Below are 13,882 nucleotides of genomic sequence, written 5' to 3' on the forward strand. Positions count from 1 at the left end.
GGATTTATTGTCGATCACACCGTACGGTTTGAATCTGACAAAGACCAGCCGATCGAGAAAAGGAGATCTACGAGCCAACAGGATACTATTTTAAGACCTTGTACGACCTCAACAATGCCACGGTTACAGGACTGCTAGTTGGGTGTAAAGGCAACATCCCAAATATGTTCTCCGACTTTTGCGTAAGTTCTGGTCTGAAGAATCATTAGATCAGGAGGTTTAGAGTGACCACATGCGAAGAGATTTTTCTTTGAAGAAACAAAAACCCTCCATAGGGTCTAAGTTTAGATATTCTAACTTTCACATACATAAAATGTATCCATTTACATATTATACAGTGAATTATTGCACAGATACAAACAATGAAACTAATTTACACGCCTTGCTGGTACTTTTCTGAAGATTCAGTTGCCTTCAGGAGTTTTGGCGTGTCTATCATATACTTAAGAAGATACACACGTAAATTCCTTTAGATTATGTTGAGACATTAAGGGCCGGTTGTATAAACATAGCTGATCCAAGATTCAATTTTGATTCGAGATCAGAAAATGATCCTTTCCAAGGTGCTCGTTGTGTTGTATAACGTTGATCTCGGATATCATGATCCGGATCAACTTTGATCCGTCATCATAGAATTTCGTTTGGCAACGTCGTAAACAGCGTGGGAAATTCGTACTAATCAGGAGTATGTTGGTAGTAAAGTCACGTTATTTTCCTAGCAGAAGTTTTCTATAATGAGAACTGGTTGGCAAACATGTACACAGTCATTTCAATCAGTCTGATTGTAATAATCTCTCATAATATGAACATATAACTAATTTTTGCATTATTAGATCATATATTTCCCCTTCCTTCTTTTTTACAGTACGCAGACATCGTCTTAAATTTCACCTTGATCGTTGTCAGTAAAATTATACAAATTCACCGCAATTACCAAACAGATCACTTTTCACTGATCCAGAACACAAGCGTAAACGAAAATAATACTAATATAAATGAAAAACGAGCATGGCACAACTTGAACAACACGAAAGCGTTACAAACTGCAATATCCAATAGCCAAAAGAAAATAGCCATACCACTACATTTTTCATTAGTAGTTTCCTGATGTACTCTTCGAACTGAGGATATGTATTTCTTAATAACTGCAACGGACTATTCATTTGAGACGTTTTACTTACACTGACCACGCAACATGCATTGACAAAAATACTCTCGTAACTGCTGACGTGAAGTCCTTAGATAAGAAGGTAACAAACTACAGCTCCCTGCGAGATTTTTAATTAAAGAAGTCCAGATGTTTTACATTTATTGGGAGTGTGAGACCTCACGTCACCGGTTAAAAGATATAATAACATTTAAAAACTACGAAAAATCGGTATTTATTATTCAGCAGGCTTATATTAAATGCATACCGGTAGCTAATATATTTTCTTATTTAGTACAAATGTAAATATTAATGATAGATACTCCACAATTTGAGATTGGGTGTTCACTAACTGTTGGTGGGAATCGTGATTCAAAGTCTGTCGTAAGAAATCTCAACTTTATAGCTGCACTGAAAGATCAATTTGAGCCCGATGAAAATCCGTTATATTAGAGTTCTAATTTATTTGACGGTTAATTTCTCGTATTGGAGGATATATTTGCAGTAGAGGCGCCATGCTCCGAGGAGATTGTAACCGAAACAGCTGGGACAGATGACACCATACAAGTGGAATCAGTGACTGAAGCCAGTGATCACGTGGAAGTAAACGTACTGACCGAAATACTGTCAACTCCAGCACACCCAAGCACGTTATTTTTTTATATTTGCTTTACGTCGCACTGACACAGGTAGGTCTTATGGCGACGATGGGATAGGAAAGGCCTAGGAGTTGGAAGGAAGCGGCCGTGGCCGTAATTATGGTACAGCCCCGGCATTTGCCTGGTGTGAAAATGGGAAACCACGGAAAACCATCTTCAAGGCTGCCGACAGTGGGACTCGAACCCACTATCTCCCGATTACTGGATACTGGCCGCACTTAAGCGACTGCAGCTATCGAGCTCGGTCCAAGCATGTTAAAACTACAATGAATGGCTGTAAATATATTATAGTCGGTTCATTATCACTTACCGGTACTAATATTTACGAAACTAATTTGTTGGAATCAGTCCTAACATAGAGGTAACTACAGCACTAGCTGCAGTTACCAGTCGTTGCGCCGATAACTGTTGTTTCGGAAACTCATTTTAAATGTATCACCATGTAAAGTCACTGATAACTACGCATCTACAGATAACTGTACCCCAGAAACCGGCCTTAAATCAATGGAACATCGGAGTAAGTGGCTGGTTTCTATTCGATCATCTCATTACAGTCTCGAAGTCTACCTTCCATAAACCTCAACAGTATGTTTGGTTAGACGGAAACTTATTTTAAAAGCTTTGTCACTAAAGTCTAAGAATGGGTTTCCTCTTTCTTGAAATACTCCAAGAGACCGCCGAAATTCTTCATTATCGTCATCTGAAGAATAATCGGAGAAGTCAGACATCTGTAATTCAAAGACGCGATAAAAATCCCTTCAGCAGATTAAATACCGGTAATAATGCAGAACCTCTTTTATTTTATTTTCTTACCATGATTATTGTCACGGCACTATTTTTCACTATAAAAGCCTTCTTTTCACGTTGATAAATGCGGCCAACACAAGAACACTACTTGATTCGGATCACAAGGCTTGATCCAAGGAATTTGTTGGAGCAATTTTGATTCGAGATTAAGGAAAAATGATCCCGATTCAACGTTTATAGAACACAAATTTGAGGATCAGTGTGATGTAGAAACAGTTTTACGCCTTGATCTATGATCTACTGTTTTATACAATCGGGCCTAAGAGTATTTTCACAAATTCTACTTTGAAACAGTTCCAATCAAATCAGTCAATCAATCACTACTGATCTGCATTTAGGGCAGTCGCCCAGGTGGCAGATTCCCTATCTGTTGTTTTCCTAGCCTTTTCTTAAATGATCGCAAAGAAATTGGAAAATTATTGAACATCTCCCTTGGTAAGTTATTCCAATCCCTAACCCCCCTTCCTATAAACGAATATTTGCCCCAATTTGTCCTCTTGAATTCCAACTTTATCTTCATATTGTGATTTTTCCTACTTTTAAAGACACCACTCAAACTTATTCGTCTACTGATGTCCTCCCACGCCATCTCTCCACTGACAGCTCGGAACATACCACTTAATCAAGCAGCTCGTCTCCTTTCTCCCAAGACTTCCCAGCCCAAACTTTGCAACATTTTTGTAACGCTACTCTTTTGTCGGAAATCGCCCAGAACAAATCGAGCTGCTTTTCTTTGGATTTTTTCCAGTTCTTGAATCAAGTAATACTGGTGAGGGTCCCATACACTGGAACCATACTCTAGTTGGGGTCTTACCAGAGACTTATATGCCCTCTCCTTTACATCCTTACTACAACCCCTAAATACCCTCATAACCATGTGCAGAGATCTGTACCCTTTATTAACTATCTTATTTATGTGATTACCCAATGAAGGTATTTTCTTATATTAACACCTAGGTACTTACAATGATCCCCAAAAGGAACGTTCACCCCATCAACGCAGTGATTAAAACTGAGAGGACTTTTCCTATTTGTGAAATTCACAACCTGATTTTTAACCCGGTTTATTATCATACCATTGCTCACCGTCCATCTCACAACACTATCGAGGTTACCCTGCAGCCGCTCACAATCTTGTAACTTATTTATTACTCTGTACAGAATAGCATCATCTGCAAACAGCCTTATCTCTGATTCCACTTCTTTACACATATCATTGATATATATATATAAGAAAACAAAGGTCCAATAATACTGCCTTGAGGAATTCCCCTCTTTAATTATTACAGGGTCAGATAAATCCTCGCCTACTCTAATTCTCTGAGTTCTATTTTCTAGAAATATAGCCACCCATTCAGTCACTCTTTTTTCTAGTCCAATAGCACTCACTTTTGCCAGTAGTCTTCCATGATCTACCCTATCAAATGCCTTAGACGGGTCAATCACAATACAGTCCATTTGGCCTCCTGAATCCAGGATATCTGCTATATCTTGCTGAAATCCTACAAGTTGAGCTTCAGTGGAATAACCTTTCCGAAACCCAAACTGCCTTATGTCAAACCAGTTATTAATTTCGTAAACATGTCTAATATAATCAGAAAGAATGCTTTCCCAAAGCTTACATGCAATGCATGTCAAACTGACTGGCCTGTAAAATTCAGCTTTGTCTATCACCCTTTCCTTTATACACAGGGGTTACTATAGCAACTCTCCATTCATTTGGTATAGCTCCTTCAACCAAACAATAATCAAATAAGTATTTCAGATACGGTACTATATCCCATCCCATTGCCTTTAGTATATCCCCAGTCCTATTATCAGTCCATTGTGCTGACAGGAAGAAAGGTTGTATAATCGACCCCACAGATCACACCGGCCAGCCTGAGGAGGTTAACGCTATCATGTATAAAGGCTGTCATGTCAATTCTTCTAGTGCTCCCCTTTGTTGACACGCCGTGGACTTCTTCGTAAGCGGTATAACCATTTCCACGAAGCTCTTCGGCAATGAATGATCTTATTTTATGATGGCGAGCGTTTCTTAATGCTTCACCTTAAGAACAGTTTCCCAAAACGTGACCCAGTGTTTCATTCTCTCTGCCACATCTGCGACAGAGGCTACCGTCTTCTGATCTGTGGCCCATAGTATGAACTATCGCGGCATTCGCCTTAGTGCAGGAAAATGGTTTTCCGTGGTTTTCCATTATCAGGACAGGCGACAGTGGGGACCAGCCCCTCTCCGTCTCCCAAACTTAAGAGGCGTAGAGCTACGGTAGAACCGTAGCCACCCCCCCTCTGCTCGCTTGTCCGGTCGAAGTACAGAGCTGTGGGACCACGGACCAGCCGTGGCCACTTGTGGCCCTCTGTAATTCAAAATCGCTCTGTTGACGCTTACCATTATCGTGCGCAAAGGCTCAGAATTAACTTCCTCCAAACCTCAAGCTACCGCGATTTGAATGGATTTGTTTCTTACTATGTCTTGAACAAAAAACTTGTTGAAGTTCGTGTATAAATCTTCTTTGTACATGTACCAACCACTTGCGTTCCGCGTTCTATTCCGTATTCAAAATCAGTTGTTGATTTCTGTTGCAGCTCACAATGCCGGACTTTCGCCTTCGTCGACGCAGTCCGAGAAAGCTGCCCTGGCAGATGGTATCGGAGAGAAGGTTGCGGAGAAGCTGGAGGGCGACGAGCTGGAGAAGGACCTGGTGATAGTAGATGCCGATGAAATAAAACTAGCGGAGAAAGGGGACGGCGAAGATGCGAAACAAACTTCCGCGGACGCGAACGGTTCGTCCACGACAGGCATCGGTGTCGCCGCCACGGCCGCCGCAGTCGGAGTTGCAGGAGCAGCAGCAGCGGCTGCCGCAGCGGACGCGTTGACAGGCAGCCAAGAAGAAGGTAGTCGACCTGGTAGTGGAGTGGTGGAGGAAAAGATTGAGAGCCGCGTGGCAAGTGCGCTGTCATCTGCCCCGAGCGTAACGGCGCAGGCTCAAGATTCTGCTACTACGAGCCGTCCTCAGAGTGGCGTTGAACCAACGCCTGCTTCAGACGAACAACCTGCAATCACATCCAGTAGACCTACAAGTGCCTCTGCAGAAGCTGAAGGAGAAACGTCAGAACCCGTCGTACAAGAAGAACAGGCAGAAGTTGCTAAATCTGAAGAGCAGGAAGAAAGTACAGAACCAGAACTGGAAGTTGCCGAACAAGAAGGTTCAAGACATGTAAGTGCCTCGGAACCAGTGCAGGAGGAAGAAATCAGACCCGTTAGTGTCACTGTATCTGAAGCAGAGGCTCCTGGAAGTAGACCTCCTAGCGGCACACCAGCACCTAGCGAACCAGAATCGAGTACACGGCCAGAGAGCACGGTGGGATCTGCCTCACCAGCCGTCAATCCCGAGACGGGAACTCCACTCATAACATTCAGCCGAACTCTCAGCAGTGAAGACACTGTTAAAGAAGCGAGCAGGCCTGCATCAGCGACTGACGCGAACGCGGAAAAGCCTGCCGATACTGAAGAAGTCACCATTGAAGGGCGAGTCGAAGAATCTGAAACGAAGGAAGCAGATTCTTCCCAGCCATCAGAACTGATCAAAGAACAGCCACCCAGCACGGTGATTGATGCCGAAGAACTTGGCGTAAAACCTGAGCCGGATGAAACTGAGCCAGTTCCGAGTGCACCTGAGGAAAGTCGGGAAGTGAATGAATCCAGCAGACCAGCTTCCGGTCTTCCATCTGAGAGAGAAGCAGCTAGTCCAGCTGAATTATCTGAAGAGAGCAGAGAGGGAGCCACTGATTCTACTGCTCTGGTTGAAGATGTTCACCCAAGTGAATCTAGGCCAGCTAGTGGAACACAATCAAACGAAAGACCGGACAGTGCTATTTCAATGGGAGAGAGTGCTCTAGAGTCCACTGGTCGATCGGAAGCACTGTCGATGCCAGCAGAAAGTTCACGACCAGAGTCAGCTAGCGAAACAGAGCCCCAAGCCGAACCAGTCGCTGAAATCCCACCTGCGGTAGAAACCGTTCCAGAGGCCGAGGCTCGATCGGAAGCATTGTCGATGCCAGTAGAAAGTCCACGACCAGAGTCAGTTAGCGAAACAGAGCCCCAAGCCGAACCTGTCGCTGAAATCCCACCTGCGGTAGAAACCGTTCCAGAGGCTGAGGCTCGATCGGAAGCATTGTCGATGCCAGTAGAAAGTCCACGACCAGAGTCAGTTAGCGAAACAGAGCCCCAAGTCGAACCTGTCGCTGAAATCCCACCTGCGGTAGAAGCCGTTCCAGAGGCTGAGGCTCGATCTGAAGCATTGTCGATGCCAGCAGAAAGTCCACGACCAGAGTCAGCTAGCGAAACAGAGCCCCAAGCCGAACCAGTCGCTGAAATCCCACCTACGGCTGAAACCATTCCAGAGGCTGAGTCTCGAAAAGTAATAGTGGTTGAAAGTACGCCTTCTGTTGAAGGTGCGCCAGTAGTTCAAGAGGAAGTTAGTGATGTCCCTCCACCTCAAGATGATGTTTCAGAAGTAGAGCCTGAATTGCCAGCTGCTGAAGAGATAGCTAGTGAAAATCCTCCTGCAGAAGATACGGTTACGAGCATAGAACCCCAAGTGGCAGCTGCAGTCGAAAGCGCACCTGTTGCAGAAGAGGTAAAAATAGTTGAAGAGGCAGATAGTGAAATTTCCCCACCGTCGGACACTGCCACCGAGGCAGCGACTGAAACTACACCTGCTGTTGCTGATGTGCCTGCAACTGAAAATTCAGTAAGCCAAATTCCTCCGCCAGTAGATTCCACACCAGAGGTAGCACCCCAGGAAGAAACGATTATTGAAAGTACCCCAGCAACAGATGATATTCAACCGACAGAATCCCAACAAGAATCTGTGAGTGAAAGTACAGCAGTTACCACCGACATTCCTGTAGAAACTTCTGAGGAAGGAGCAGCAAGTGAAGACAATATTGCTAAAGTAGAGAGTGAACCAGCTGTTGAGGTGATACCCCAGACAGAAGAAGGAACGAGTGAAAGTGCACCGAATACACAGGAGATTCCAACAGCAGAAACTCAAGTGGATGCACCAGTAGAGGGTGCACCAGGATCAGAGGATACTCCACAGGCGGATTCGCAACCAGCCAGTGTTGAAACTGGTGATGCGGTGCCCCCACAAGATGATGAATCCGTATTAAACACTGCTGCCGCGACGATACAAGCAGGGTTCAGAGGTTTTCAGACAAGACAGGCTCTTAAACAACAAAATGAAGCTGAAAGAGAAGAACTCCCAGAGCCACCTGCTGAGGGTGATACGTCAGAGCAAGGGACAGACTCAAATTTAGATTCCGCTGCAACAAAGATACAGGCCAACTTCAGGGGTTATATGACTAGAAAAACACTTCAAGATCAAAACCAATCAACCAATGAGGGAGATATTGACGATTTGCCACCCCCGCCCACAGATATTGATTCTCAACAACAGATGACTGCAGATTTGGATTCTGAAGTACAGATGAATGCAGCAGCAACTACAATTCAATCCAACTTCCGGGGGCACCAAGCAAGACAAGCATTGAGGAAGGAGAGCGAGGAAAGTAACAATGAAACTGCCGAAGAAGATCTTCCTCCACCTCCTCCAGAAGATGATCAGCAGTTGAATTTAGCAGCCACGACAATACAGGCAAACTTTAGAGGATTTCAAACTAGACAGGCGCTGAAGAAACGGGCTGAAGGTGGAAATGATGACAGTGCTGAAGACGAACTGCCACCTCCCCCTCCGCCAGAAGAAGATAACGGAAATGAGCCTGTCACCGATTCTCTACTGGATTCGGCAGCTACCAAAATACAAGCAACATTCAGAGGTCATCAGGTGAGGAAAAGCATGAGGGAAGCGAACGAAGATAACACTGATGTAGACACTGGCGAGTCGACGGCAGGCGATTCACCGCAAGTGGAAATCCCAGAAATCGATGAGACTACCGCAGCCACCAAGATACAAGCCGGTTTCAGAGGTTACCAAACGAGGAAGAATCTAAGAAATGAGACCGAAAGTTCTGATGCAGATGCTGCTCCTGCAGATACAAACGCCGAAGAGAATGCTGCTGATTTAGATGCAGCCGCTACAACAATCCAAGCGAACTTCCGTGGTTTTCAAGCCAGAAAGGCTATGGGGAAAGAGGATGAAGCGGCAGTCGAAACAAATGAGACTTCCGACGCGCTGGCTGAAGAGCCAATACTGGCTGAGAACACAGAAGACACTGCCCTGAATTCGGCAGCGACAACAATTCAGGCTAATTTCCGTGGTTATCAGGCCAGGAAGACTTTAAGAACTGAAGGAGAAACAACGGAGGATGGTGACAAACAGACTCCAGTACCTGACGAAGAACCTTCGGCACCAGCAGATACTACAGAACAATCCGATTTAGATGCAGCAGCGACGAGAATTCAAGCAAACGTTCGCGGCTTCCAAGCAAGACAGGCTCTACAGAAAGATAGAGCAGAAGGTCAAGAAAATGAGACAGGCGAAGCTGTAGCTGAAGATTCGATTGTTGTAGACAGCGCTGCGGATCTGAACGAAGCAGCAACCAAGATCCAGGCCAACTTCCGTGGTTTCCAAACTCGTCAACTTTTGAAGAGGCAGAACGATGAAGGGCTCGTTCATGCCGTGCCAGCCATAGCGATTGACTCCCCAGCCTCTGAAAGCGGATCAGAGCCAGCCTCAATTGAGGCCATGAACGCTGCAGCTACTAAAATTCAGGCTAATTTTAGAGGCTTCCAGACGAGACAGACTTTGAAACAGCTTAATGATGAAGATATTTCAGAATCAATCGCTGCAGGCTCTCCCGATACAGAGACCATCGAGGACACAGACCTCAACAATGCAGCTACAGTCATCCAAGCTAATTTCCGCGGCTTCCAGACCAGGCAAACCTTGAAGAATCAGACTGAAGGAGGAGAAGGTGGAGCGGCAGGACCTCAAGAGCCAGCGCCCGCTGAAGAAACTACCAGTACCGTAAAATCTGAAACTGACCCTGCATTGCATGCGGCGGCCACTACCATCCAGGCAAACTTCAGAGGCTTCCAGACCAGAAAGAATTTGCAGAGTAGTGCAAACCAAGAAGAGGTATGTGCCATTAACTTAATTACCACCTTTTCAAATTTAACATTGCCCTTTAGGGTTGCCAGTATTAACCGTTTCTCTTTGTTTTTTATGAAACTGAAGTAATTGCCGTGGGGAAAGTTTGTCAACGGCAGTTAGACAGATGTCAGGAAATTTCTAGGCCAACGCTTCAGTGATCTATGTATTTTTCAGCTGCCTCTGTGGATTAGTGATAGAGTGTGGGCTTCCGGATCCCAAGATAGCGGGTTCAAACCCGACGTAGGTAGTCGGATTTTTGAAGAGCGGAAAAAAGTCCATTCGACACTTCATGTGTCTCTGGTGACATATTTGGTGTTTACCCGGCAAAATTCATTAAATCTCAGCCACAGACGCCCAATAGAGTTTCGGTTTACTCGGTCTGCCATCTAGAAGGCCTAGGGTAAAACAGAACGTCGAAATTGACGAGCAGACAACCAGATGGCGTCAAATAAAATACCTGCACACGGTAGCTGAAGCCAAACAATTATCATTAGTTTCCAAATACGGGAGGGAGTTTTTTAATTTCCATTTCAGTGTAGACCATTCCAGGATGTCTGAAGGTATTTGAAGAGTTTCCGTATAGTATGTCTGTATCAGCAAGGATAAAAGGCTATTGGACATAATATAACATTTTATTGTATTTAGAACAAGTGTTTGCAAATTATTTATTCGGGAATCCAGATTTTTTGGGAAAACAGTTTTGGAAACCAAATTTATTTGGAAGAAGCGTCTGCTAATCAGAGATATCCTGTTGTTAAAAATGAAATGGCGTATGACTTTTAACGCCCGGAGTGTCCGAGGACAAGTTTGGCTCGCCAGATACAGGTCTAGTTTCATGCTAATATATCGAAGTACTGAAAAGAATTTAGCCATCATGTTATTCTAATGCTAGCATGCTTTTAACAAGGATAACGGAATAAAAATTGAATTTTACTGAGAAGTTGGAATAGCGAAAGTAGGTAAAGATAAGTCTGATTTTCATCCATCACCAACAGGGTGTTAAAGTTGTCTAGACCGGGCCTGACAAGTTGAGGCTACGTCACTTGAGAGAGCTATCGACCTCTTCTCATGGGTCAAATATTCTCAGTTTATTAGCCATTAGGATAATTATTGGCGACTACAATCACATAGTTAAAACACTTGAATGGAGTTAGCAAGTGTGCTTTTAATAATAGTGTTGTATTTGTGAAGTCCAATTATTCTTCTTCTTAACCCTTTCAGACCGTGTACGCACAATTGTGCGGGTTTGTATTTTATTTACGTCTGAGCTTGTTTGACGTTTTCTTCGCTCTAGACCGGACTGCAGTGCTTGTGCGGGACATGTAGCATGTACTTCAGCTGTTTTTATTTTGTACTTGACCACCAGGGGGCAGGAAGAAGAGTTTAAAAATACAGTTGATTAGGAATATGGCGGGAAGCAGTAATGCCTAAAGAAAGTATTTATTTATTGCATTCATAATAATCTAGAAGCTTTACTAAATATCAGAATATAATCAATGAAGTGTGTAGATTGTGTAGTGTGCCGGGCTGAGTGGCTCAGACGGTTAAGGCGCTGGCCTTCTAACCCCAACTTGGCAGGTTCGATCCTGGCTCAGTCCGGTGGTATTTGAAGGTGCTCAAATACGACAGCCCCGTGTCGGTAGATTTACTGGCACGTAAAAGAACTCCTGCGGGACTAAATTCCGGCACCTCGGCGTCTCCGAAGACCTTAAAAAGCAGTTAGTGGGACGTAAAACAATTATTATTATTATTATTATTATTATTATTATTATTATTAGATTGTGTAGCAAACGTAAATTGTGAACTTACAACATCGCACGTAATACCATGAGGTTTTGAATGTTGATACGCACAAATGTGCGGGCTAGGTTTCCTTACAGCCAATGCATGAAGGAGTGCTGGGTGCTGTCACAAAAAGGACTGTGAAAGAAAAACTCGTACTCTACATGAGAAATGTAATGTATAAGATTATAATTGTTTAAAATCGTTCCACACTGTAAAATGAAACATATGATCATGTAGATTTGCATATTCACATGTATTGAGTTGAATTTTTTATTTTTTTATTTTTTGCAAGTAGTGAATGAAGTCCTGACACGCACAATTGTGTGGGTTCTGTTTTTCAGCCGATAGTTCTTATTTTGTAAAATAAACTGTAAAGCATGTATTTAAGAGCATTTTAGTAAGTTTTTGACGTTTAGACACCTCCAGATTTACTTCAGGTCTGACAATCTGCTGCTGCCAAAAGGCCAGTAATAGCAAAACTCAACCTCAATGTGGAAAATGTAACGTTTACTTGTGTTTGAACGAAGATTTAATTGTTTTAAATTATTCCCCACTGTAAAATAGAACATTTGATCATGTACATATGTATATTCACATGCATTGAGGTAATTTTTCCTTTTTGTAAATAGTGAAGTAAGTCCTGACACGCACAATTGTGCGGGTGCTTTTTTTTTTTTTCAGATGTTAATTTTCATTTTGTAGAATAAACTAAACATATATGTATTTAAGAGCATTTTAGTCAGTTTTAGACGTACAAACAAAAATTCACACGGCCAGTTTTCTTTCAGGTCTGAAAGGGTTAAATAGACGGAGGTTTTGTTAGTTTTCTCGGTTTATTCCATACGGTGTGTTCGGCGAATAAGCGGGATCTTCCCGCCAATTATTTGTCCGACAGACACGTTCTCTGCCTGTAGGTGGGGGAGCAACTACCCGGCGTTTCATAACCCACACACCTTGCTTAGCACACGCTCTTTAGGCGTTATATTGCTAATGTTTAGGTACGCGAATGAAAAAAAATGCATTTAAGCATGAAATCATTTCATCATAAACGAATAGTACAATCACTCGAACTAAAATTTGAAGTCATATGAAGACATGAGTTTGCGTCTGTGGTGTAGTGGTTAGTGCGATTAGCTACCACCCTCGGACGGACGGGTTCAATTCCCGGCTCTGCCATAAAATTTGAAAAGTGGTTCGAGGACTGGACGGGGTCCAATCAGCTTCGGGAGGTCAAATGAGCAGAGGGGGTTTCGATTCCCACCTTAGCCAACCTCGGAAGTGGTTTTCCATGGTTTCAAAAGGCCCCTGTTCAACACAGCAATTGAGGCCGCCTGAGCGTTGTACTGGTCATCCTGCCCAGTTGAATCCCCCGACCCAAAGTCTCACGCTCCAGGACACTGCCCTTGAGGCGGTAGGTGGGGTCCCTCGCTGAGCCCGAGGGAAAAACCACTGTAGCTTCTCTCTTATAGCTACCGTGGGAAAAACTAACCCTGGACTAGGGCTGGGACAGATACAACGCAACCGTTTTATCGCAACCGTTTCCGGAACACAACCGTTGTCGAATGAAACCGTTGCGAGGAAATAACAGTTGCAGTTGCAGTGGCGCTCTGCTGTTGCGTTCTTCGCCAGCACCGATGAAGTGGCGTTTCAAGTTTCGCAATCAGTACCAATACAAAACTGCCTTCCGCAATCGTTGCGTTTCTTGACACTGGGGTTTTTCAGTGTAACTCACAGGTCAGATAGGCCGTTCTGGAGAGCTGCCCTGCTATTGAATGAAGCGCCTGACCGTCTCCGAGAGCCACAATAGACAGCGCTACCCCAGGATGCAGTTAGTCGAGTATTTTTAGAGTTAATTTTGTTAGTTATTCTAATTAGCCTCCATTCAGTCATGAAATACAGAACTACTAGATATTTAGATCCCGTGACATTTAACATTTAAAACATACGAAAAAATAACATGACTTCAAATCCGATTCTGTAATGACAGACACACAAAGGCGATCGTGAGTTGAGAATCAACCTTTTACGAACAACTAAAAACATAGGTATTAATCAAGGCTTAATACTGCCACAGTTTAAAGAAGGAAGTTATCTACGAGCATATTCCACTTCTAGGTCGCAGAAAGTACAGTAATTTAAAATTATTTCGTTATGAATTTGTAAATTATGTTGATATTCAGATAGAAATTACAAATATTTATATGTTATGTGGGGGTAGTAGATTTTTAAGACTTTCAATCGGAGATTAGGTACGATTCAAGCACACGGTAATTTTAAATTCCCCTAGCCCACATTTCCAGTAGTCTGAATAGGTAAAAATTTATAGTAGATTAGAAGAATGTTAGAAAAAATAGTTATATTAC

At 43.4% G+C, this 13,882-nt stretch overlaps 2 protein-coding genes across 2 annotated transcripts in view; one reads left to right on the forward strand and one right to left on the reverse strand.

Annotated features, from left to right (window-relative positions):
- The window catches only part of LOC136884094 (platelet binding protein GspB), a 170,886-nt gene that overhangs the window by 146,264 nt on the left and 10,740 nt on the right, over positions 1-13,882 (forward strand). Inside the window, exon 2 of the mRNA XM_067156126.2 lies at positions 5,203-9,719. Coding sequence (XP_067012227.2) covers positions 5,203-9,719 — 4,517 coding nt within the window. The remainder of the gene's footprint in view (positions 1-5,202; positions 9,720-13,882) is intronic.
- Dph5 (diphthine methyl ester synthase) overlaps positions 1-13,882 on the reverse strand; it is a 306,310-nt gene that overhangs the window by 131,816 nt on the left and 160,612 nt on the right. The window lies entirely within an intron of this gene.

The sequence above is a fragment of the Anabrus simplex genome, chromosome 12, assembly GCF_040414725.1.
Source record: "Anabrus simplex isolate iqAnaSimp1 chromosome 12, ASM4041472v1, whole genome shotgun sequence".
In the NCBI taxonomy this organism is placed as follows: Eukaryota; Metazoa; Arthropoda; class Insecta; order Orthoptera; family Tettigoniidae; genus Anabrus; species Anabrus simplex.